This window comes from Anabas testudineus, chromosome 7 (assembly GCF_900324465.2).
Source record: "Anabas testudineus chromosome 7, fAnaTes1.2, whole genome shotgun sequence".
Classification (NCBI taxonomy): domain Eukaryota; kingdom Metazoa; phylum Chordata; class Actinopteri; order Anabantiformes; family Anabantidae; genus Anabas; species Anabas testudineus.
Window position 1 is genome coordinate 1,313,224 of NC_046616.1, and position 22,536 is coordinate 1,335,759.

Sequence of the window (22,536 nt, forward strand, 5' to 3'; positions counted from 1 at the left end):
ACTGCAGCTGTAAGGAGGAACAAACAATGAACATAAAGCAAACAGAGATCTGCACTAACGATGATTTCAGTATTTCAGTTCCACCATTCTTCCTGACACTGACTCTACCAGATAAAGATGCTTTAAAAGGTTTGTAGGATAAATTACAACGTTTCTAAAGGTTCAGTTGATTAGTTGGAGAACCTCCTTATGTTCTGCATGTTTCTATGTCACATGCTGAGTTAAAGAAATCAGCAGACTCAAACCCCCACAGGTGTTTAATTCTTCTTTACTGCACAGAAATGATCAAAATGACTGAAACCTGCACATCAACAATCACATCAAACGTACAGTTTCAACACAGCTATATAGTCTGATAACATGACTCACGACTCTCAGACATTCAGCCCTGTTGACAGATCAGTTTCTGACGCTGCCCACGTCACATCCAGCGCACACAGAGCCACATGATGTTGTGGGGGTGTCAACATGATGATCATAAAACTCACTCTCCTTTGAGCTCTGGTTTGGTCTCCACCACCTCCTGGGAAAATCTAGCTGTGTTTCTCTGCTGAGCTTAGCTTCTCTATGTATTTATTTGTTGCTGGATGCTGTTTTTATATGAGCGGCGAGAGATACAACTAGTCAGTCTATGTGTGGAGGCTAAAGCCAGAGTGCAAATTAGTGTTCAACACTGCAAGAATCATCTGGTCCAATGAAACAGCAAAAACATTTCTAAATGCAAGTTTATATAATGCAACATTTATAGATAATCTTGGTATTATACATAAGTCGAACATTACTCATGGCTCCACAGCTGATTTCTCCACATTTTTATTAACTGTCACTAAAGTTTTCAAACAAAAAAGAGATAAAAGAAGCAGCTTCGATAAACCGTGCAAACATGTCTTGTTCTGTGACGTTTACTGTGTTTGCACTGGTCTGTCCTGCTTCCAGTCTATATCGACAGTCTGACAAAAGCTCCCACCATCTTCCACCATCTCATCTTTTACCATATACTGCAAAAAAGGACTAAAAGCTAACAATCAAAACAAAAGTGGTACAATCGGAAACAGCTCAGCGTTAATCAGAGGCGGTTTTCAGCTTACTGTAGATTTATGGTATTAGCTGCTGTGATGGTTCAACACTAAAATCTAAGGCCGGGGGGCAGATGTGGAGTGTCCAGATGAGCTGTAGGATCTTTTCTTGGTAGGAGTTTGCATAACATCTAATTTGTATGGTTGTGTTCCAAATGCATGATGAGTTTTAGCTAAGCAGCTTGTACACATATGAATTTAGGGTCATCCTTTGATCCAGTATCCTGTTCTTAATGCCTCAACGACCTTTAAAACGCCACTCGACTGCTGCTGATACCAGCTCTCGTACTTACTTGCCGCCTTCAACACTTTCTTTATAAACCAGTTCACAAAACTTTACAGTGGAGAAAGCTAGAAACAGATCGACATGGTTCCATGCAGCAGATACAGATTCAAGTATTCAGCCATGATCCTGCACTAAACGCCACCAACACATCAGAGAAAAACACACAGCAATCAAACATCACACAAACATCTGATGGTGTTTGAAGAGGCAGCTTCATTCAGCAATCTGCAAAACACACAGCGGATTAAAAACATGAAACATTTACTGTACACGTTTCAGGTACTGAGTGTAACTCACCATCGCGACCTTGTTGGTTTGATCTCGGGTTCGAATCCGCAGCTTGTTGACGGTCGTCTCGGCGATGTTGGCTCTCTCCTCTGCATCGTCCAGCTCATGTTGGATTTTCCTGAAACGCACCGTGCCGCAGCTCACCTGCTCCTCCTATTGGACAAACAGAGGAACAACAGCTTCATTTAACACCCTCAACCTTAACTCCAACCTGTGTCATTTGACTTTTAATTCAGTAACAGTTAGAAAGACTCACCGCATTCTCAGCTTGTCTTTTGTAGCTCTTGACTTTGGTCTGAAGCTTTTCGATCAGGTCCTGCATCCTCATCAGAGTCTTCCTGTCTTCCTCTGACTGCAGGAACACAAAGAACAGATCACCAAACATAACACTTATGAAACCCTGACATGGACATTAGCAGCAGCTGGATCATGTGCGGTGACCACACCTGGTATGTGAGCTCTTTGACTCTCCTCTCGTAGCGGCGGACCCCTTTCTGATACTCCTCACTCTTCTTCTGCTCGACTAGCAACTCTGTCTGCAGCTCCCTCACCTGCACACACAGGAGTCCACCTGTTGTATCACCTCAGGTTTACAACATATACAATAAGGTTTTGTAAACTTTGTGTGATGTGCTATGAAAAATGTGACAGTAGGAGTCGAGTCTGAATGTGATGGAATCAGGGAGAAGGGTGAGAAAAGGAGAGAGGGACGGATGGAGTGGAGCAGCTTTTTACAGGTGGAATAAAGCACGTTTAACAAAGTCTCTCTGTGAGATTGTGGAGGAGTTTTCACACACTCTTGTCTCCAGTTTATGAAGCTGCTTCTTTCCTCCCTTTAGCGCCATCTGCTCCGTCTCATCCAGTTTGATCTGCAGCTCTGTCAGAGACACACTCACACTGTTAATATCAAGTTCACAAATCACTTAGATAAATTAACTCTTTCATTATCATCATCATTCATCAGTATCACCATGTACCAGTATACAGTACATGTTGTTTTTGTACAGTACAACCTTTGACTGTAGACTCCATGTTCTTCTTCATTCTCTCCAACATGCTGCTGCTGTCCTGCTCTTTCTTCAGCTCCTCTGCCATCACAGCTGCCTGGAGAAACGTTCGGACAGGATTCAGGGACAAACTCTATTAAAGACTAATGAAACAGCAGCAGTGCAACTTTAAACTTTCCATTAACATAAGTGGGGAAACTCAAAGAACTCTCTCAAAAAACAAAAAACAAAATGAGTTGGGGACTGACGTCAGTGATGGCCTTCTTGGCCTTCTCCTCTGCCGTGCGGCTCTCCTGCATCACTTCATCCACTTCTCCTGTCAGCAGAGATAGATCAGTCTCCAGTTTTCTCTTCTGGTTCACCAGACCTGCGTTCTACAACAAGGACCCAGTAAGTCAGTGAAATCACCGGCTAATCAATCATCATCGATTGGTATTAGTCCAGTTATCGAACAGGTCAATAAGTGATCAGTTACTCACTCTATAGAACAAATGCACCATCTCATAGAGTCAGGAACATCACTTCAACACAGACACTGTGATGTTGTACTTGTTGTTAGTGTTGCTGTGCAGTTGATCCATCAATTATTGAATCACTCCAGTGATTACCTCATTTGAGAGAAACATTTTGGACATTGTGCAGTCATTTACACAGCACCGTGTGTGCGTTACCGTACCTGTGTAGTGAGCAGGTTCACCCTCTCGGCGACCTCCACCAGCTCGTGTTCGGCCATCTTGCGGGCGTGGTCGGTCTGTTCCAGGATCCCACGCAGCTCCTCCTCCTCGGCCGTCATCAGAGTGCAGCGTCGCTCCAACAGGGTGATCTGCTCTTTAAACTGATTGGTCAACTGCACTTTATCGTCCAGCTCCACCTGCTGCTCTTTAACCTGGGATGAATAATGGGAAACGTTTGCAAGTTATGTTAACTAACACTGCTCTGCACATATTTTTGATTGTTTGTCCTAACACTGAGGTTATTGTCTTAGTTTGGATCAGATGAGATTACCTGTGTCTGCAGGTGTCTGATGATCCTCTGGCTCTCGGATGCCTGCCTGTTGGCGTGTGCCAGCTGAACCTCCATCTCGTTCAGGTCAGACTCCATCTTCTTCCTCAGACGAACTGCCTCACTGCGACTACGAACCTCTGCCTCCAAATTGGCCTGCAAGGTCTCCAGGGAGCGCTGATGGCTCCGTCTGGTGGACAGCACTGGTATTACTAACCACATGTATGTATGATGCATTTTTTACACGTTTTTTTTTAGTATATATTGCTGGTTAGCAGGTAGGTAAAGCTACTACACACTGAAACCATTATGTTTCACTCTTACTCTGTTAATGAGGATATGGTACCTGAGGTTGTCGATCTCTTCATCTTTCTCTGTAATCTTGCGCTCTATCTCAGCCCTTATCTGCTGCAGCTCCATCTGAAACTTCAATGTCTTACTCTCCTCGTGCTCCAGAGTGCCCTGGTTGGTAGATACAGTGGTTTAGTTAACAGCTCATCTGGTTGAGATTTGACAGGTAACCACAGCAGGTAAGTTGGTTACCTCTGCTTCCTCCAGAGCTGCTCTGATATCACTCTTCTCTACATCAAGGATTTTCTTCATTCTCTCCAGCTCATGGATGGTTTTCCCTCCCTGGCTGATCTGATCGGTCAGGTCCAGGATCTCGTCTGGAATCAAATGTGACATCAAACTATTCAGGTAAACCTCTGCCTTCGCAGGCATCAAGAAATTCTCAAGATTCTCTGGATCACAGTCAACATGAAGCTTTGTAATTCATGTGGCCTGAAGATAGGCAGAGTACCTTGAAGGTTTTTGTTTTCTCGTTTAACTGTTTCCAGATGGTCCAGAGCTTCTTCGTAGCAGTTCTTTAGTTTGAAGAGCTCAGTGCTCAGACTACGTGACTCTTTCTGTGACGCCTCCAGCTCTGTCTGACTCTCATCAAACCTGATTTTCCAGTCACTCAACAACTGCGTCAAACAAGGAAAAAGACATAAGAGACCAAAACCCAATGTGTTTATCGTTCATTATCTCCATCTACAGCTGTTGTTCCTGACTGACCTTGTCAAAGTTGCGTTGCTTCTTGTCCAGAGCCAGGGCAGCAGCGTTGGATCGTTCCAGTTCAACCACCAGGTCTTCGATTTCCGTCTGCAGACGCTGTTTAGTTTTTTCCAGTGAGGAACATTTGGCCTGAGATGCTTCCACAGCTTCTTCTACAGTCTGCAGTTTGACGACCAACTTCTTCCTACACACAAGAAAACACAAAAAAAATAACTTAAAGCACAAATGATGCTACTGGTCACAGTAGCACTTTTGGAATAAGTGAGATCATGTATGATGATATATGTGGTATGTGAACACAGCATTTGACCTGGAAGTTCAACATTTTAGCTAATTAATATTTAGAGTTATCTTTATGGACATCTAGCTTCTTTTTAAGGTCTGTTGTTGGACCTGAAAGTACCTACATTCAAAGCAGCCCTCAACTCAACACAGTCATGTTCTATTGCAGTGAGATGCAGTGGGACTGTACATGATCATTATCTTACTTCACTTCTTCGAGCTCCTCTATTCTGAAGACAGCATCAGTCTCGTACTTTGCTCTCCACTGAACCACCTGACTGTTGGCTTTAGACAGCGCCCTCTGCAGCTCGGCCTTGGCCTCCTGTTCCTCCTCCAGCTGCTCTCTGAGCAGACTGCAGTCATGGCGGGACGCCTGCACGGCATGAGCCAGCGCAACACGAGCCTGAAACAATCCGTTCATTTACTTTAATTACTTTAGTCCAGTACGGTCCAGATACTGTTAGGACAATTGGGGAGATGTGTATTGACGTGTGGGGTCGGAGTGACATGAGTGCTAAGTGTTACTTTGCTCTCCTCCTCCATCTGCCTCTTCAGATCTTCCATGTTTTGACAAACCCCCGCCTTGGAGCGCTGGAGCTGACCAATCATGGAGTCGCGTTCCTCCATACGACGGCTGTACTCAGCTAGAAGAACGAACCACAGAAGCAAGAGGTTAGGAGCCTATTGTCTCGTATACAATCTTTGTAAGATATAGGCTTTGTGCATATTAGTGCATAAAAATGTATTCATATATTGTGTAGTGGAGATTTTTTAATATACTGATCATCAATATCTCATCTGACCCAAACTTAATGAATGAACATACTGCACATGTGTTTCTGTTCATATTTATTGAGCCTTGAGCTGATGACCTTACAGCTAAACCCAAAGTCTAGTTTTCATAATTTATTGTAATAATAACTGTTATCATTATCATATATGTGTGCTGTACCCGTCTCTGTGACTGCTCGTGCTTTCTGAGCAGAGACATCGGTCAGTTGTCTCTGCAGCTCCTCGGTTCTAGTTCTGCTCTCATTCAGCTGGTCCTCATAAACTCTGCACATCTTCTCCACAGCTCCCTACACACACACACACACACACACACACACACACACACACACACACACACACACACACAAACATATGGCAAATTCATTGACTTTTGCATCTGGTCTAATTTAACCTTGTTGTAAGTCACTGTGGATAAAAGCTTCTGACAAATGACTAAATGTAAATGAGTGACTTTTTCAGTTGGCAGTTCTACAGTGAGTCGACCTTCAGTTGTGATTTTTATGACATGAAAACCTCTCAACCTTTTTTAACATACTCGCAACCAACACATCAAGAATAAATTAAAAACCTGATTAGTAAAAACTGATTTAGTACAGAAACAGCTTGATTTGCCTCATCAAGGTCAGGAGTCTGGAGATTTGTGCTCTACCTCTTTCATATTTAAATGTCATGTTGCAGGAATAATATTAAAAAAGTAATTCTAAAAAACTCTAAAATTGATCCTGTTACCTTGTTTCGGGACAGCTGCTCCACGTTAGCAGCCAGATCGTCGGCCTCCAGCCTCAACTCGGCCTTCTCCTTCTCCAGTTTCTGTTTGGCTCTCTGCAGATTGTCAATCTGCTCGCTAAGCTCTGCCACCGTGTCCGAGTGTTTCTTCCTCAGAGTGGCGGCAGATGCCTCGTGGTGAAGCCCTGCCTCCTCCAGCTCCCGCCGCATCTTCAAGAACTCAGCCTCCCGCTTCCTGTTTGACATAAGGTCACATACTGTCAACTTAATTTGTTGTTTATTTCAAACTCTATTTAAAGTCACTAACTGCAGAGGTACTAATTAGTGCAGCTTCTGTGCCGATGATGACCTGTTCAGAGCGATCTGAGCAGCAGAGGCTCCTCCAGCTTCTTCCAGTTTCTCTCCCAGCTCCTCCAGCTCCTTGGCGATGTCGTTCCTTTGACGTTCAGCTTTGGAGCGCCATGCCCGCTCCGCCTCCAACGCCTCCTCCAGCTCCTCGATACGAGTCTGATTGAACAATCACAACAAGCTCTTGTAGCAGCAGGTGCGATATAGATATATAGATGAAGATCGGGACGTTCTACTCTGTGTTAATCTGACCAACCTGAAGCTCTTTGATCTTCTTCTGTAGCTGAGAGACCATATTCTGCTCATCCTCCATTTTAGACTGAAGCTGACCCAACTCCACGTCTTTCCTATAGAAAGGTAATAGGAACATAAGACGCAATTAAAACAGAGACTATATCAGACTACCACTTGCCCTGGATGTGTTTTCCTACTTTTTCAGTCTCTCTTCCAGGTCTTCCTTCTGGTTCTCCAAGTCCCTCACTGAGTCTATGGACAGCTTCAGATCCCCCTCCAGCTTCCGCTTTGTTCGCTCCAGATCCATCCGCACCCTCTTCTCTTGCTCCAGAGAACCTTCCACCTGCAGAGAGAAAAGAGAGAGATGACACAGTTAGAAGCCAGTGACAAACTCACAGCCCAGATGTACAAGCTTGATTTTAGATCCAAGACATGTTTTAAATGAGGCTGTGTTGAGGTTGGGTTCTTTGGTGTTTCCACGGGTTCTGTAGAGATCTGCATTAGACATAATTTTCCGTCTTTCACTTGTAAATTACACACAGTCAGACTAACTAGTTTCTACATTTAGTTTTCTGACTAGCTCCACTTTGCACAAGCCTTTGAGATCTTTTCTTACATTGTCCACTTGTTGCTCGAGCCGAGCTTTTGCCTTGGCCAGCATGTTGACCTTGTCCTCCTGAGCCTGAAGGTCATTGAGAGCCTGCTGGTGAGCTTCCTGCAGAGCGGCTTTCTCTCTGGTCAGAGATGCTATGGATTCATCCAGAACACACATCTCCTGGGAAAGGTTCTTCACCTATGTGGAAAGGGAAGAAGCATATTATTCTGTACATGTGAAGGAACGCTGCAGCAACACACAGTTGTCTGTTAACACACCTTGTTCTCCAGTCCATGTCTGTCTTTCTCCACTTTAGCCAGGGTCATCTCCAGGTCATCCACATCCCTCTTCAGTGACATCACTTCGTCCTCCAGCTGACGTTTCTTGGATGTCAGTGTGGCGCTTACCTCCTCTTCATCCTCCAGACGCTCCTGCATCTCCTTCAGCTTCGACTCCAAAGAGATTTTAGATTGAATCAGCTGGTTGCAGCGGTCCTCTGCATCTATCAGGTTGTCCTGCTCCTGAGTTATTAGAATGAAAAACATAATACATTTCAATAATATTCTTTATGTCATAATAATATGACATGAAAAGTTTTTAGGGGGCAGTGATCATCTCCTAAGCAGCCTAGAAACTGCCCTTAATCTTTTTTTCTACTTTTTTTATTTAGAAGGTCACATAACTTCAAAATACTAAACCTTATGTTCTGAGGACAGAACCCTGAAGTCATAAAGACAATATGAAGTATTGCTCCTTTACTTTAATTAATTTAATTATTGTGACTTACAGCTTGGAGCTGCAGCGCCAGGTCATTTTTCTCCTGAACCAAAACCACCTGCCGCTTCTCCGCCTCCAGACGTTTTACCTCCGACCTGACGGAGAAAAACACAACAATAAACAGTGAGATAAAGACTGTACCTGCAACACAAACTGCTGGTCAGACATGTACTGCAGGGACACAGACCTGTCGAAGGCCTCTTTTAGTTTAGTGTAGTCTACATTGAGAGCTGCCAGTTCTTTCTCCACCTGGGCGCTCCTGAGCAAGGGACGGAGTTTGTAGAACAACATCATCCAGGGCCAGGTCCTCACAGAGAAGAACGCTCTGAGGTTGAACTGGATCGCCATCGCAGCGTCCCTGAGAAGTAGAATTACAGGTTGTAGTAGTATTACTACTGAAAATCAAATGAATCTCATGAACGCTACATTCCTGATGACATATGTTCTCCTCCTGACCATTCTATCATCATCTTCTGTCGTTCCATCCTCATCAGCTTCCCTCTGCACATGGCCTGGACGATGGTGAGGATCTGAGACAGACGAGTGTCCCTCATGTCCTCCAACTGACCTAAGAGACCTGCCTTAAAAAACACCTGAGAAGAGAGGAGTACATCATTTTATTACGCTTAACGGATGTTTTAGTGACAGCAGTTTTATTTATTTCTAAGTATTTGTGCTGTACCTTAGTGTGTCCGAACTTGTACTGGGTGTGGTCTATGTCCAGTGAGCCCAGCAGTTTCTCCACAGCCTTCCTGCTGTCGACAAACACGTCCTCTGGAATCGCAGAAGGATTTAAGATGCGATAGCTAAAGAAGAAAAACACACAGATGGATTATTGAAGAGAATCAGCAGGTGTGAATATCAGGATTGCAACTGTTGGGGAATAGATCCCAGACCAGAAGATTAAAACAATTAAAATAGAAGTTTGTGGTTAGGTTTGGGACTCACCGCTGTTTGAACTCAGCGTACAGGATGCGGTTTGGGAAGCCCTTCCTGCAAATCCTAATCCCCTCAAGGACGCCATTACACCTCAGCTGGTGGAGGACCAGGAATGGATCCATCACACCTGGAAATCACAGAAGAGCAGTAAGAATTACTTTAATGATAATTTTTTTCCTGTGTGATTTAGTTGATATTGACACATCCAGTTGACACTGACGTTATTTTACTTTAGTTATTGCATGTGGTGAAATGCAGGAGAATTTTGACCACAGGAGGCAGTAGGGAAAGTTGAAAGGTTTGGGTTAAGGCAGTGATGTAATAATTAATACCCACCATCACATTTTAGTAAATTAAGGTGCTAACACTGTCAATAAGATTTAGCAGTGGCAGGGCGTTATTTTAATCCATCTAACAAGTTTGTTTTCTGTTATGTAAAGAAGATTATAACTTGCGGGTGCACCACCTTTGCTGCAGACATCTGCCCAGTTAATGTTTACCTGGATTCTTGGACTCATTGGGGATGATGCAGCGGACAAAGTGAGGCTGGGTGCTGCGGAGGTTAGCCATCAGCTTATTAAGATTCTCCTGCAGGTAATCACACAAAAACAAGCAGAGTTGAAGACCTTCTGTGTGTTGCATATCACACACAGCTGAGTGGGCTGGTGCTACTTGAGTCCTCCAACTACAAAATGACTCACCTTGTGTAGCTGTGAAACTGTCTGGAAAGAAGCAGCTTTCCTCTTCCTGTGTTTGGTTTCAGCCTTCGGATCACTGGCTGAAACAACAGTACCGACAATTTAGAGTTCACTACATGCAACACTCTCACTTTTTTGTGAGTTTGCTCTGGATTATGTTTGTTTTTCACAATTTTATTTTTTTTAAATGTTCTGTATTTATTTGTGTAGTTACCCATCTCAGAGCTGATGTAGTTCTCAAACAGTCCAGCCATCAGTTTGTTAGAAGATTTCTGGAACAGAGCCACCACCGTCTCATTCAGAGGATCTCTGTTCTTATCGAGCCAGCCTGTGATGTTGTACGGCACCTGCAGACACAAAAAACAAAACACAGTGATTACACTCATTCTTCACTGTGACAATAACCTTAAATTGTTTTAACTTTCACATCTGACTCACATTTGCTGGACTGAGTCTCCTTAGTGCTGATCAATACACAACTGGACTCAGACCTTGGACATTTGTTTTTCTTTATCTACTGTATAAATGTGTTTATTATGAAATTTCAGAACTGCATTATATAGTCAGGTTTATAGGTAATAAATAAATTTAAAAGAGAAGCTTTCTGAAATTTGTACAACAGCACTTTCAGTTTCAAACAAAATACTCTTTCAGTTTTAATGTAATGGGTTTGACAAATTGGTGGCATTAACCATTCAGGATTTACTGAATCCTGTCATTTTTATACACCCCCCACCCCCAACTGACTGTAAATGCGTCAGCTGTGAACTGGGCAGAAGAAACTATGACATTTACTTCATTGCCCTAATTTGCCGGATCATCTCTAATAAATATTAGCCAATTAGTGGAGCATGTTTAAAGTAAGATAGCATCAATGTGAACAACAGCAGTGGAGGAACAATGCCAAGTGATACCCACCACCCCCGCGTAGTGAACCAGCTCAAAGTGCGTCTCATATTTGCGCTTCTTGTCTAGTCGTGGCCGCTGGAAGTTGGGGGACTTCCCCAGATGATTGTCGTAGAGTTTAGTTTTAAAGCTGTGGTCCGTGGCCTTGGGGAACATACACTCCTCCTCCATGATGGACAGAATACCCATCGGCTGGACACACAGACATTTATTTATTTTTAGTATTTTATATCAAATGAAATGCTGCATCGTCTCTGTCATCAGATCACTTCACAACTGATTCACCTTCTCTATGAGGTCTATGCAGGCCTGTAAATCCAAACCAAAATCTATGAAGGTCCACTCTATCCCCTCTGTCTTGTATTCCTCCTGCTCGAGTATGAACATGTGGTGGTTGAAGTACTGCTGCAGCTTCTCGTTGGTGAAGTTGATGCACAGCTGCTCAAAATTGTTAAACTGCAAAAAGAGAAACCCAAAAGAAATTTGTTAATGTTCAGTTTCAGGATGCAGATGGCTCTTGACTAGACCTTTCTGTCCTTTTCACCTCTTTACCTCAAAGATCTCAAAGCCAGCGATGTCGAGAACTCCAATGAAGTATTGACGAGGCAGAGCAGTGTATAAGGATGAGTTGATGCGACTCACCAACCACTTAAACATGCGGTCATAGGTAGCTTTAGCCAGGGCTGCCACTGCAAAGTTAACCTACGGAGAACATAGTCAGTCAGTTGAATTGGCAGTTTTGACAAATAGTATGATGGAAACAGAAAGATAAGTACTTGTGGACACCTGAAGGACTGGTTACCTGTTCCACAGTCTGTCCTTTAACAATGAACTCATTTCCAACTTTGACGCGGGGGTTCAGCAGGCCTTTTATCAGGTCAGCAGAGCTGATGCCCATCAGATAGGCTGCTTTATCCACACCTAAACACACACACGCACGTCATTTACACAAAGTGGGACTAACATATTATTCCAGTGTCACAGATGATTCTGAAAGATGTTTGTCAGAGTCTACCAAGAAATCTCAAGTTTTCAAGGGTAGTGGATAAATATATATATAAAATAGATATATATATAAAAGGTGTGGAAGTAAAATGTCCCAGTGTCACATCACGTTTCTGTCCAAAAAATAAGAAATACCTTATCTATTATAAATATTTTCTACAGTGATTACTTGTTTTAGGGTTTCTTTTTTTCTCTTTAAATGTTTATTGCCTAGGGCACTTTTGATTACAGTAAACTGGGAAAAGGGGCAGTGGATTGAGCCTCTGAGCCACCCCCCTCTGCACGTACATGTATAGTACTATTGCAACAGATGTAATATACTGTATGAATGATGCCTAGACGATGATAATTTGCAGCCATTCCCCACGTTCGGCTTTTAAATCTAGTTAAAGATTAAAACAGAAGCAGGACATATAAAACCAAAAGTGTACATTTCCTTGAAGCATTTTGCAACATTCATGCAGTGTTGTGTGTCCTGTGCTTTATTAGCACCTCTGTGGCTTTTATCTTGATGGTAATTAAATTAGAATAGATTACACGATGTAACTAAAGATGTGTCTTACTTTCTGTGCCGTCGGCCTCGGCCTGCTCTTCTCTCTGTTTCTTCTTAAACTTCATGTTACCGAAATGCATGATAGCTCCAACAATCTTATAGCAACCGTACTTCTCCTCTGGAGTGAAGCCCAGCGTGTCCATGGCATGCTACACACACACACACACAGAGGATTACAGTTAATGTGTAATCAGAGTACAAGACATGTCCTTTTTGGGATGAGTGTGTGTTTCTAACATCAGTCAGCTTCAGCTCCTCTCCATCATTGATGCCTTCGACTGTGGTCACGCCCTGGGAGCAGAAGTGATAGTCGAAGGGGTTTGTTGTCACCAACAGCATGTCTGTAACACAGGTCAACCATTTTAATAACAGCATAAAAATATGATGTATGAATTATTACAAATTCTTAATTTGTATATTTATATATACAACAGCTCTCTCTCTGTCACTTCACTTCATATAGATGAGTGTTTAAAATAAAGTCTCATGATTCCTTCTTCTTTCCCTTTTAGTTTGTATTAGTGTCCTCCACAGGAACTGTGAGGGTTACACTGCACTTCTCCTTCTTTTCTGTTGTTAATAATAATTCGTTTCAGCACATAAAGGTTTTAAATAGTTCATAATATGATGTGAAGACAACTTAATGACTTTGCTCTGTAACAGGCTTTAGCTGTAAAAATCAGTGAGAGGCTGCTCACACATTTATGCATGAACTACGATATGATCGGTTATGATTAGTCTGTTAATTGAACTTATAATTCAGAGTTTTTACAGAATCACATTAATACTTTTAGTTAAATTCGTTCAAATATCTTCTACCTCTGACACTCGTTCATTTGTTTTTGTAAATTTAAAACAGCGCCCCCCCCCTCATCTCATTGTAAGTATTAGTGATTACGTGTGGTCGGGCATGGTACTGCAGCCGGGGCAGTAGTGCTGAAGGTGGTGTTAATTAGTTACCTAAAGTTAACGTTACTAAACAATCAGGGGCTGTCAAAGAAATGAGAAGAAACTAGGAAGTAGAGGAAACAGAGGAAACAGAAGAAACAGAAGAAACAGAGGAAACAGAAGAAACAGAAGAAACAGAAGAAACAGAGGAAACAGAAGAAACAGAGGAAACAGAAGAAACAGAAGAAACAGAAGAAACAGAAGAAACAGAAGAAACAGAAGAAACAGAAGAAACAGAGGAAACAGAAGAAACAGAGGAAACAGAAGAAACAGAAGAAACAGAGGAAACAGAGGAAACAGAAGAAACAGAGGAAACAGAAAAGAAGAAACAGAAGAAACAGAAGAAACAGAAGAAACAGAAGAAACAGAAGAAACAGAGGAAACAGAAGAAACAGAAGAAACAGAGGAAACAGAAGAAACAGAAGAAACAGAAGAAACAGAGGAAACAGAAGAAACAGAAGAAACAGAGGAAACAGAAGAAACAGAAGAAACAGAGGAAACAGAAGAAACAGAGGAAACAGAAGAAACAGAGGAAACAGAGGAAACAGAGGAAACAGAAGAAACAGAGGAAACAGAGGAAACAGAGAAACAGAGGAAACAGAGGAAACAGAAGAAACAGAGAAACAGAAGAAACAGAAGAAACAGAGACAGAGAACAGAAGAAACAGAAGAAACAGAGAAACCAGGACAGAAAACAGAGGAAACAGAAGAAACAGAGGAAACGAGACAGAGGAAACAGAAGAAACAGAGGAACAGAAGAAACGAGGAAACATAGAACAGAAGAAGCAGAGAAACAGAGGAACAGAAGAACAAGAAGAAACAGAGGAAAACAAGAGGAAACAGAGGAAACAGAGAAACAGAAGAAACAGAGGAAACAGAAGGAAACAGAGAACAGAGAAAACGAAGACAGAAAACAGAGGAAACAGAAGAAACAGAGGAAACAGAGGAAACAGGAAGAAACAGAGAACAGAGGAACAGAGGAAACAGAATAAACAGAGGAACCAGAGAAAACAGAAGAAACAGAGAACAGAGGAACAGAAGAAACAGAGGAAAACAGAAGAACAGAGAAACAGAAGGAAACAGAGTAAACAGAAGAAAACAGAGGAAACAGAAAGAGAACAGAGGAAACAGAAGAAACAGAGGAAACAGAAGAACAGAGGAAACAGAAGAAAACAGAGGAAACAGAAGCAACAAGAGGAAACAAGAACAGAGAAACAGAAGAAACAGAGGAAACAGAAGAAACAGAAGAAACAGGAACAAGAAACGAGGAAACAGAGGAACAGAAGAAACAGAGGAAACCAGAGGAAACAGGAGAAACAGAGGAACAGAAGAAACAGAGGAAACAGAAGAAAACAGAGGAACACAGAGGAACAAACAGAGGAACACAGAGGAACATAGGAAACAGAGGAAACATAGGAAACAGAGGAAACCAGAAGAAGAAACAAGAGGAAAACAGAAGAAACAGAGGAAACAGAGAAACAGAGGAACAGAAGAAACATAGAAACAGAAAGGAAACAGAAGAACAGGAGGAAAACATAGGAAACAAGAAGAAACAGGAAGAAACAGAGGAAACAGAGGAAACAGAGGAAACAGAGGAAACAGAAGAAACAGAGAGGAAACAGAGGAAACAGAGGAAACAGAAGAACAGAGGAAACAGAAGAAACAGAGGAAACAGAAGAAACAGAGGAAACAGAAGAAACAGAGGAAACAGAAGAAACAGAAGAAACAGAGGAAACAGAAGAAACAGAGGAAACAGAAGAAACAGAAGAAACAGAGGAAACAGAAGAAACAGAGGAAACAGAAGAAACAGAAGAAACAGAGGAAACAGAAGAAACAGAAGAAACAGGAAAGAAGAAAACAGAGGAAACAGAGGAAACAGAAGAAACAGAGGAAACAGAAGAAACAGAGGAAACAGAAGAAACAGAGGAAACAGAAGAAACAGAAGAAACAGAAGAAACAGAGGAAACAGAAGAAACAGAAGAAACAGAAGAAACAGAGGAAACAGAAGAAACAGAAGAAACAGAAGAAACAGAGGAAACAGAGGAAACAGAGGAAACAGAAGAAACAGAGGAAACAGAGGAAACAGAGGAACAGGAAACAGAGGAAACAAAGAAACAGGAAACAGAAGAAACAGAGGAAACAGAAGAAACAGAGGAAACAGAAGAAACAGAAGAAACAGAGGAAACAGAGGAAACAGAGGAAACAGAAGAAACAGAGGAAACAGAGGAAACAGAGGAAACAGAAGAAACAGAAGAAACAGAAGAAAACAGAGGAAACAGAGGAAACAGAAGAAACAGAGGAAACAGAAGAAACAGAAGAAACAGAAGAAACAGAGGAAACAGAGGAAACAGAGGAAACAGAAGAAACAGAAGAAACAGAGGAAACAGAAGAAACAGAAGAAACAGAAGAAACAGAAGAAACAGAGGAAACAGAAGAAACAGAAGAAACAGAGGAAACAGAAGAAACAGAAGAAACAGAGGAAACAGAAGAAACAGAAGAAACAGAGGAAACAGAAGAAACAGAGGAAACAGAAGAAACAGAGGAAACAGAAGAAACAGAGGAAACAGAGGAAACAGAAGAAACAGAGGAAACAGAAGAAACAGAGGAAACAGAAGAAACAGAGGAAACAGAAGAAACAGAGGAAACAGAGGAAACAGAAGAAACAGAGGAAACCAGAGAACAGGAAACAGAGGAAACAGAGGAAACAGAAGAACAGAGGAACAGAGAAACAGAGAAACAGAGAAACAGAGAAACAGAGGAAACAGGAAACGAAGAAACAGAAGGAACAGAGGAAACAGAAGAAACAGAGGAAACAGAGGAAACAGAGGAAACAGAAGAAACAGGAAACAGAAGAAACAGAGAAACAGAGGAAAACAGAAGAAACAGAGGAAACAGAAGAAACGAGGAAACAGAAGAAACAGAAGAAACAGAGGAAACAGAGGAAACAGAAGAAACAGGAAACAGAAGAAACAGAGGAAACAGAAGAAACAGAGGAAACAGAGGAAACAGAAGAAACAGAGGAAACAGAAGAAACAGAGGAAACAGAGGAAACAGAGGAACAGAAGAAACAGAGGAAACAGAAGAACAGAAGAAACAGAAGAAACAGAAGAAACAGGGAAACAGAGGAAACAGAAGAAACGAGAAACAGAGGAACACAGAAGAAACGAGGAAACAGAGGAAACAGAGGAAACAGAAGAAACAGAGGAAACAGAAGAACGAGGAAACAGAAGAAACAGAAGAAACAGAGGAAACAGAGGAAACAGAGGAAACAGAAACAAAAGAAACAGAAGAAACAGAAGAAACAGAAGAAACAGAGGAAACAGAAGAAACAGAGGAAACAGAAGAAACAGAGGAAACAGAAGAAACAGAGGAAACAGAAGAAACAGAGGAAACAGAGGAAACAGAAGAAACAGAGGAAACAGAAGAAACAGAGGAAACAGAAGAAACAGAAGAAACAGAGGAAACAGAGGAAACAGAAGAAACAGAAGAAACAGAGGAAACAGAAGAAACAGAGGAAACAGAAACAGAAGAAACAGAGGAAACAGAAGAAACAGAAGAAACAGAAGAACAAAAGAAGAAACAGAGGAAACAGAGGAAACAGAAGAAACAGAGGAAACAGAAGAAACAGAAGAAACAGAAGAAACAGAAGAAACAGAAGAAACAGAAGAAACAGAGGAAACAGAGGAAACAGAAGAAACAGAAGAAAACAGAAGAAACAGAAGAAACAGAGGAAACAGAGGAAACAGAAGAAACAGAAGAGAACAGAAGAAACAGAGGAAACAGAGGAAACAGAGAAACAGAAGAAACAGAAGAAACAGAGGAAACAGAGAAACAAGGAAACAGAAGAAACAGAGGAAACAGAGGAAACAGAAGAAACAGAGGAAACAGAAGAAACAGAAGAAACAGAAGAAACAGAAGAAACAGAAGAAACAGAAGAAACAGAAGAAACAGAAGAAACAGAAGAAACAGAGGAAACAGAAGAAACAGAAGAAACAGAAGAAACAGAAGAAACAGAAGAAACAGAAGAAACAGAAGAAACAGAAGAAACAGAGGAAACAGAAGAAACAGAAGAAACAGGAAACAGAAGAAACAGAGGAAACAGAGGAAACCAAAAACAGAGGAAACAGAAGAAACAGAGGAAACAGAAGAAACAGAGGAAACAGAAGAAACAGAAGAAAGAGAGGAAACAGAAGAAACAGAGGAAACAGAAGAAACAGAAGAAACAGAGGAAACAGAGGAAACAGTCATGTTCCGGCTCCAAACAAACCACACAACCTAACCTAAGTGTTACGATGTTAGTTAGCAAGCTAACTTATCGTTAGCTAGCTGGTTTAACGTTAAGCTAGCAGCAGTGGCGGGAGGATCGAGTTCTGTCGACAGCGACGTGGAAACAAATCAGACGGACAAAAGGATTCAAACCCCGTTAACGTGAGTCGAACACACACCGCTTCGGTTCGGTACCGGTTCGCTGCCTGACGGTTAAATGTTCCGCCAACTTTCTGTGAGGGTTCAGCGGGTAACGGCCTGTTTAGCTGGAACCTTAACGTAGTAGCTAACGTTAGCTAGCTAGTTGATGTGACGGAGGTGAACCTGTTACTGCAACTTAACGTAGTTTGTTGTTGTTCATCCACCCGGACAAAGTTAAAATACACAGTTTATTGAGTGTTTGGAAGCAGTTTGAAGTTCTTCAAACGTACTTTACTGGTCTCTTGTCAGTTAGTTTTAGTTTCTGTGGCTTGTGAACGTCCCGTGTGCTGCAAAAAGTCATTTACTTGAATATATTGTTAAAATCCTGATGATAAACGTACAGATGAATAGCTCCATGTAGTGTAGTTAATAAATGCATCTGAATATTTGTATGCAGAGTAAAACTCATTTGCCTTGTTGTGCCAGCAAAGATTTATGAGATCCTGTGAAGGGGCTGTCTGTTGTATCTTTGACATGAATAAATCTAATAAATAAACAGCTCAGCTCTTTAAAAATAAATTACTAAATTTCAATGTGTTGATACTTAATATGTCGAGATTGAATTGTCTTTACAGCGTTACCTTGTAGTTCTGGCTTGTGATTAGACAGGATCTGGTAGTAGATGTGGTAGCTTCTCTCTCCAGGCTGCTGGAACACAACTCTGGATTTTTCTAGAAGATCTGATAAAATACACAAATGCATATTTCTTAAATAAAATACAGCCAATTTCGATTCTGGAGTTTTTACTGAATTAACCATGTAAAACGTAGCTAGACGTTTGCTACTTTAACATTTAATTGCTGCTCACAGATGTCAATGTCGGCAGATGCCAGCTTCCCAGTTGGTCCAAAGTGAATTCTGATGAACTTTCCCTGAAACAACCAATGCTCATTAGGATGCATAGGTAACTGTGCTCAGTAATGCAAAACTTTCTTCTCAGCTCCATTCTCTGTCATAAAAATAACTTTATTAAACTTACAAAGCGAGAGGAATTGTCGTTGCGGATAGTTTTTGCGTTGCCAAATGCCTCCATGGCTGGATTAGCTTCAATAATCTGATCCTCCAAAGATCCCTGAATACACACAGGAACAGTGGTTATCGACGGCACTCAGATGGTTGACGAGACTCTAATCAATGAGCATAGTGAAGCTTGTTATAATGTTGACTGCACGACTGCAAATGAAGTAAGACTTGAACTCCTTACTCCTTTTTTTACATTTTCTCCCAGGGCAGCGACTATAGCGAAGTACTGGATCACCCTCTTCGTGTTGACTGTTTTTCCTGCACCCGACTCACCACTGACGGGATGAAATAACAGACAGACAGACAAGGACTCTCACTGAGGTAGGGTAAAAAGATGTACAAAAACAAATACATAGTAAAATGTTTAAAACTACAGATAACTAATGTTGCAACAGATAAATTAGGAATACTCTTCTGCTGATGCTTAAAGTCATGTGATTATTTTTGACATTTCTTGCGTATTAAATTCACAGTATTTTTTTATTACAAAAACAAATCTACCGAAACAAAAGCCTAATGTTTAACCCTCTGTGGTTCTGACTTACGTGATGAGCATTGACTGGTTCTCACGATCTGTGGAAGAACATAAACCATGTGAAGAAAAAGCAAAAGAAACACTTGTATAACTTAAAAACCTTGTTGTGTATCTCTTTGTGCAGAAGTTTTAGCTTTTGCCTTTGAATTTACTCTCATTCACCTTTTATGACCTAGAAAATAACATGCTATGTATTTCTTGTAACTTTATTAAAAATCAGGTGAAATTTCTCATCTACAGAATTATTACGACTCCTAATTATGTAATTTGAATTTTTTAAACTTTTAATTTTAACCATGTTAATTTGATTTTTTTGGAAAATATACTTTAGTTTCTTGCTGACTATAGGATGTGAATACTTATAACTATAAATAAAATCTGGGGTTAGAGCCAGGTAGCCACTCTCTTAGAATGAACATTGAGAATACACACATTTACACCCAAAAAGCACAACGTTTTTGCACTGGAACAAAGTTACTCCTCTTCTTTATATTTAGAAATATTTTATGTAATTAATATATTTCAATAAAATGCAAAAGGTTAAAGGAGACTCACTCTGCAGCAAGTCAGTGTAGGTGTTGTCAGCGATGGCATAAATGTGAGGCGGTGTTTCTGCACGACGGCGCCCTTTATAGGCTGTTACCACCTTTGCAGAGTATACTGGCAGCCATTTATATGGGTTGACGGTCACACAGAACAGCCCAGAGTAGGTCTGACACAGAATTAGAAATGAAAGCAAAGAAAAGGACGACGGATAAAAGCACCAAACCAAAAGATAAAGACAGTAAAAACTAGATCCTTTGTATGTCGTAAGGAATGTTTATATTCATATGTTGTGCAGAGATTTAGTGTTTGCAGTCAACAGACAAAGGAAAATATTGTTTTGTGTTTTATAGATGACTAACATAGATCATCCACATGCTGTATCTTCTTTTCAGGTTGAAGAGGACAGAAGCCTCATTGAGGTGAGTCAACATGGCCATATCCTCTATCATGTCAAACTTAGGAGGGTTCATGGGCTGGAGGTCGTCTTCTTTTACTATCAGAAACTGAAACATACAACACATTTTAACACATACAAAAGTTTGACAAGGTAGATTTAACAGTTTACTGTAAACGTATGGCAGACTAAAGTATATCATATCTTTATTATCCTTGGCAAATGCAGATGACTAAATGTGCAAAACAAATGAGCATGAATAATGTAAATACATACTACATACAGCACGTCCTCACAAAGTGTTTTTATTTCAAACTGACGGCAAATGACAACTACAGATATTAAGCACACAAGAATTTTACATGTACTCTACTTTGAAACGGCAAAACCCTGCAAGCTTTGTTGTTCTTCTGAGTTTACTACGTCACTACACCTGAGTAAACTGTGTAGCTGGTACACACATTTGAAGGTTCAGTGTGGTTTCACAAAGTATGCGTTTGATCGATGTTTTATATCACAGTCTACCTCAGGAGTGGCCAACCCCGGTCCTCAAGAGCCTCAGTCCTGCTTGTTTTCCAACTATCTCTGCATTTCCTGCTTCTGATTGGCTGAACACACCTGATCCTTGTAATCAGCAGAGGGTAGGGCAGAAATAGTTGGAAAACAGGACCAGGGTTGGCCACCCCTGGTCTACCTGATGCATCCAAATTGAGAAATGTACTGGTTAACCCACCCGCCCGTCTTTGGTCTCCACAGTGGTCTTGTCTCCATTCAGCTCCCTGACCTCTACTTCAGTATAGGCTTCAACATCGTCAGGCATCCAAACACGCTTCGTACCTGAGAAACAATTGACACATAAATATACTCCCAGTAATATGCTCATGACATCAGGGAAGAGAATAATGCATTGAACATTCAAGTAGTCAGCTGATCTTTTTGTGTGGTGACTATTTTTGACCAGGCAGTGCATGTTTAAAGATTTAATGTATATACCATCAAAAGCCTGGGCCTTTGCTGCTAGCTGCTCCAGGTTGGTGAGGCGAAGGTAGCGAGCAGCTTCTCCGAACTCTGCCATGTCCAAGAATCGAGACATCTGAATACATAGAAACACAAATTCTTTTGTATTCCGTTTCTAGTTTAAGCATTTTCAATCAATTAATCTTCATTTTAATTCATTTTGTGCAATGAGAATCGTGACCTGTTACGGGACACCCAACCAGTGAGCTAGAACTGAAGACCTTTTGGAAAGAGGATAAAATAACAGTCAAGTCTAGTGCTTGACTTGATTTGACAGTGCACTACTTATTTTGAAGGATCGCTGTCAGTCTTCAAGAGAAACTATCTTGTTGAGGTAGGTCGCTGCACAGGGGACTGAAGAACAATTAATTTAAGATAATAAACTCAACTCTAAAGAGCAATCTTGGAAAAGTCCTATGAGATAACAGAATCTCTCTTAAGAGCAGAGCTGATGTAGAGCATTTGACTACTCTGAAGAACAAACTTTAAAAACATTGAAGGACAGCATTGCATAACAGAAGATAAATAGTTGAAAGAAACTGTTAAAGATATATAAATAATTAATATATAATGTGTATTGTAAACCACAGTCTTTCAGTACAACCTTGAAGAAGATAACTTGAGACACAGCTTTTATAAACCGTAACTGCATCTGCCTTGTGAAACAGCAAATGCAACCAGAGGTCAGTGTGAATCTCTGAAATAATGTTTAGACATGGACAAATTGAAAATCAGTATGTTTCTCATGTCTTTGCAGTGGATCCGCCCAAGTTAACTGCCAGGTTATATAGTCTCAAAGATTCTTGAAAAGTTTGTTGTGATGATGTATTCACAGAACTACCACCACCCCTCACAGCATTTGCAGATACTACAAGCAGCTGCTGAACTTGTCTGTGTAGTATGCATTAAATAACATAGCTCCATACAGTCGAGTATTTGTCTGTGTCCATGCTGTTGATACTAGTCTAAAAGTCTACTGGCATGCTGTCATGACGTAACATGCGTTGCAAACGCTGAATTGAATAGACCGGCCC

The 22,536-nt window shown here is 41.2% G+C and overlaps 1 protein-coding gene and 1 long non-coding RNA gene across 4 annotated transcripts; one reads left to right on the forward strand and one right to left on the reverse strand.

Moving 5' to 3' along the window:
• Nucleotides 1–261: 261 nt before the first annotated feature.
• LOC113167566 (myosin-7B-like) lies at nt 262–21,578 on the reverse strand. 3 transcript variants are annotated; one of them, XM_026368297.1, is made up of 45 exons: nt 21,479–21,578; nt 21,219–21,322; nt 20,451–20,594; nt 20,101–20,257; nt 19,556–19,583; nt 19,192–19,285; nt 18,967–19,059; nt 18,796–18,859; nt 18,569–18,667; nt 12,811–12,914; nt 12,584–12,722; nt 11,818–11,936; nt 11,568–11,717; nt 11,301–11,471; nt 11,028–11,207; nt 10,324–10,456; nt 10,113–10,189; nt 9,912–9,999; nt 9,421–9,538; nt 9,155–9,278; nt 8,929–9,065; nt 8,660–8,830; nt 8,483–8,567; nt 7,974–8,216; nt 7,717–7,893; nt 7,298–7,443; nt 7,123–7,213; nt 6,868–7,025; nt 6,522–6,753; nt 5,953–6,079; nt 5,526–5,644; nt 5,207–5,403; nt 4,719–4,902; nt 4,462–4,627; nt 4,203–4,327; nt 4,006–4,121; nt 3,663–3,849; nt 3,334–3,543; nt 2,906–3,031; nt 2,664–2,754; nt 2,448–2,527; nt 2,097–2,201; nt 1,907–2,002; nt 1,660–1,803; nt 262–1,587 (listed from the first exon to the last, which is right to left on the reverse strand). In XM_026368297.1, exons 1-45 carry the CDS (start codon nt 21,576–21,578, stop codon nt 1,576–1,578), a joined length of 5,811 nt encoding a protein of 1,936 aa, XP_026224082.1. In that variant the 3' UTR covers nt 262–1,575. The 3 variants fall into 3 exon arrangements, with proteins under 3 accessions (XP_026224082.1, XP_026224084.1, XP_026224083.1); XM_026368299.1 differs by lacking the exons at nt 18,569–18,667; nt 18,796–18,859; nt 18,967–19,059; ... (4 more) ...; nt 21,219–21,322; nt 21,479–21,578 and adding an exon at nt 17,966–18,048; XM_026368298.1 differs by lacking the exons at nt 18,569–18,667; nt 18,796–18,859; nt 18,967–19,059; ... (4 more) ...; nt 21,219–21,322; nt 21,479–21,578 and adding an exon at nt 17,940–18,026.
• On the forward strand, nt 17,656–20,510 carry LOC113167568. Its single transcript, XR_003299296.1, has 3 exons — nt 17,656–17,948; nt 19,216–19,331; nt 20,484–20,510. It is a non-coding gene; the product is annotated as an uncharacterized LOC113167568 (long non-coding RNA).
• Nucleotides 21,579–22,536: the final 958 nt, after the last annotated feature.

Excerpts from the sequence above, each read along its gene's own strand:
- LOC113167566 (XM_026368297.1), bottom strand. The coding sequence starts at position 21,578 with ATGTCTCGATTCTTGGACATGGCAGAGTTCGGAGAAGCTGCTCGCTAC. Across the intron at positions 10,190-10,323 it reads CTACATCAGCTCTGAGATGG|CCAGTGATCCGAAGGCTGAA; the intron begins GTAACTACACAA and ends CTGTTGTTTCAG. Across the intron at positions 5,645-5,952 it reads ACGAGCAGTCACAGAGACGG|CTGAGTACAGCCGTCGTATG; the intron begins GTACAGCACACA and ends TCGTTCTTCTAG.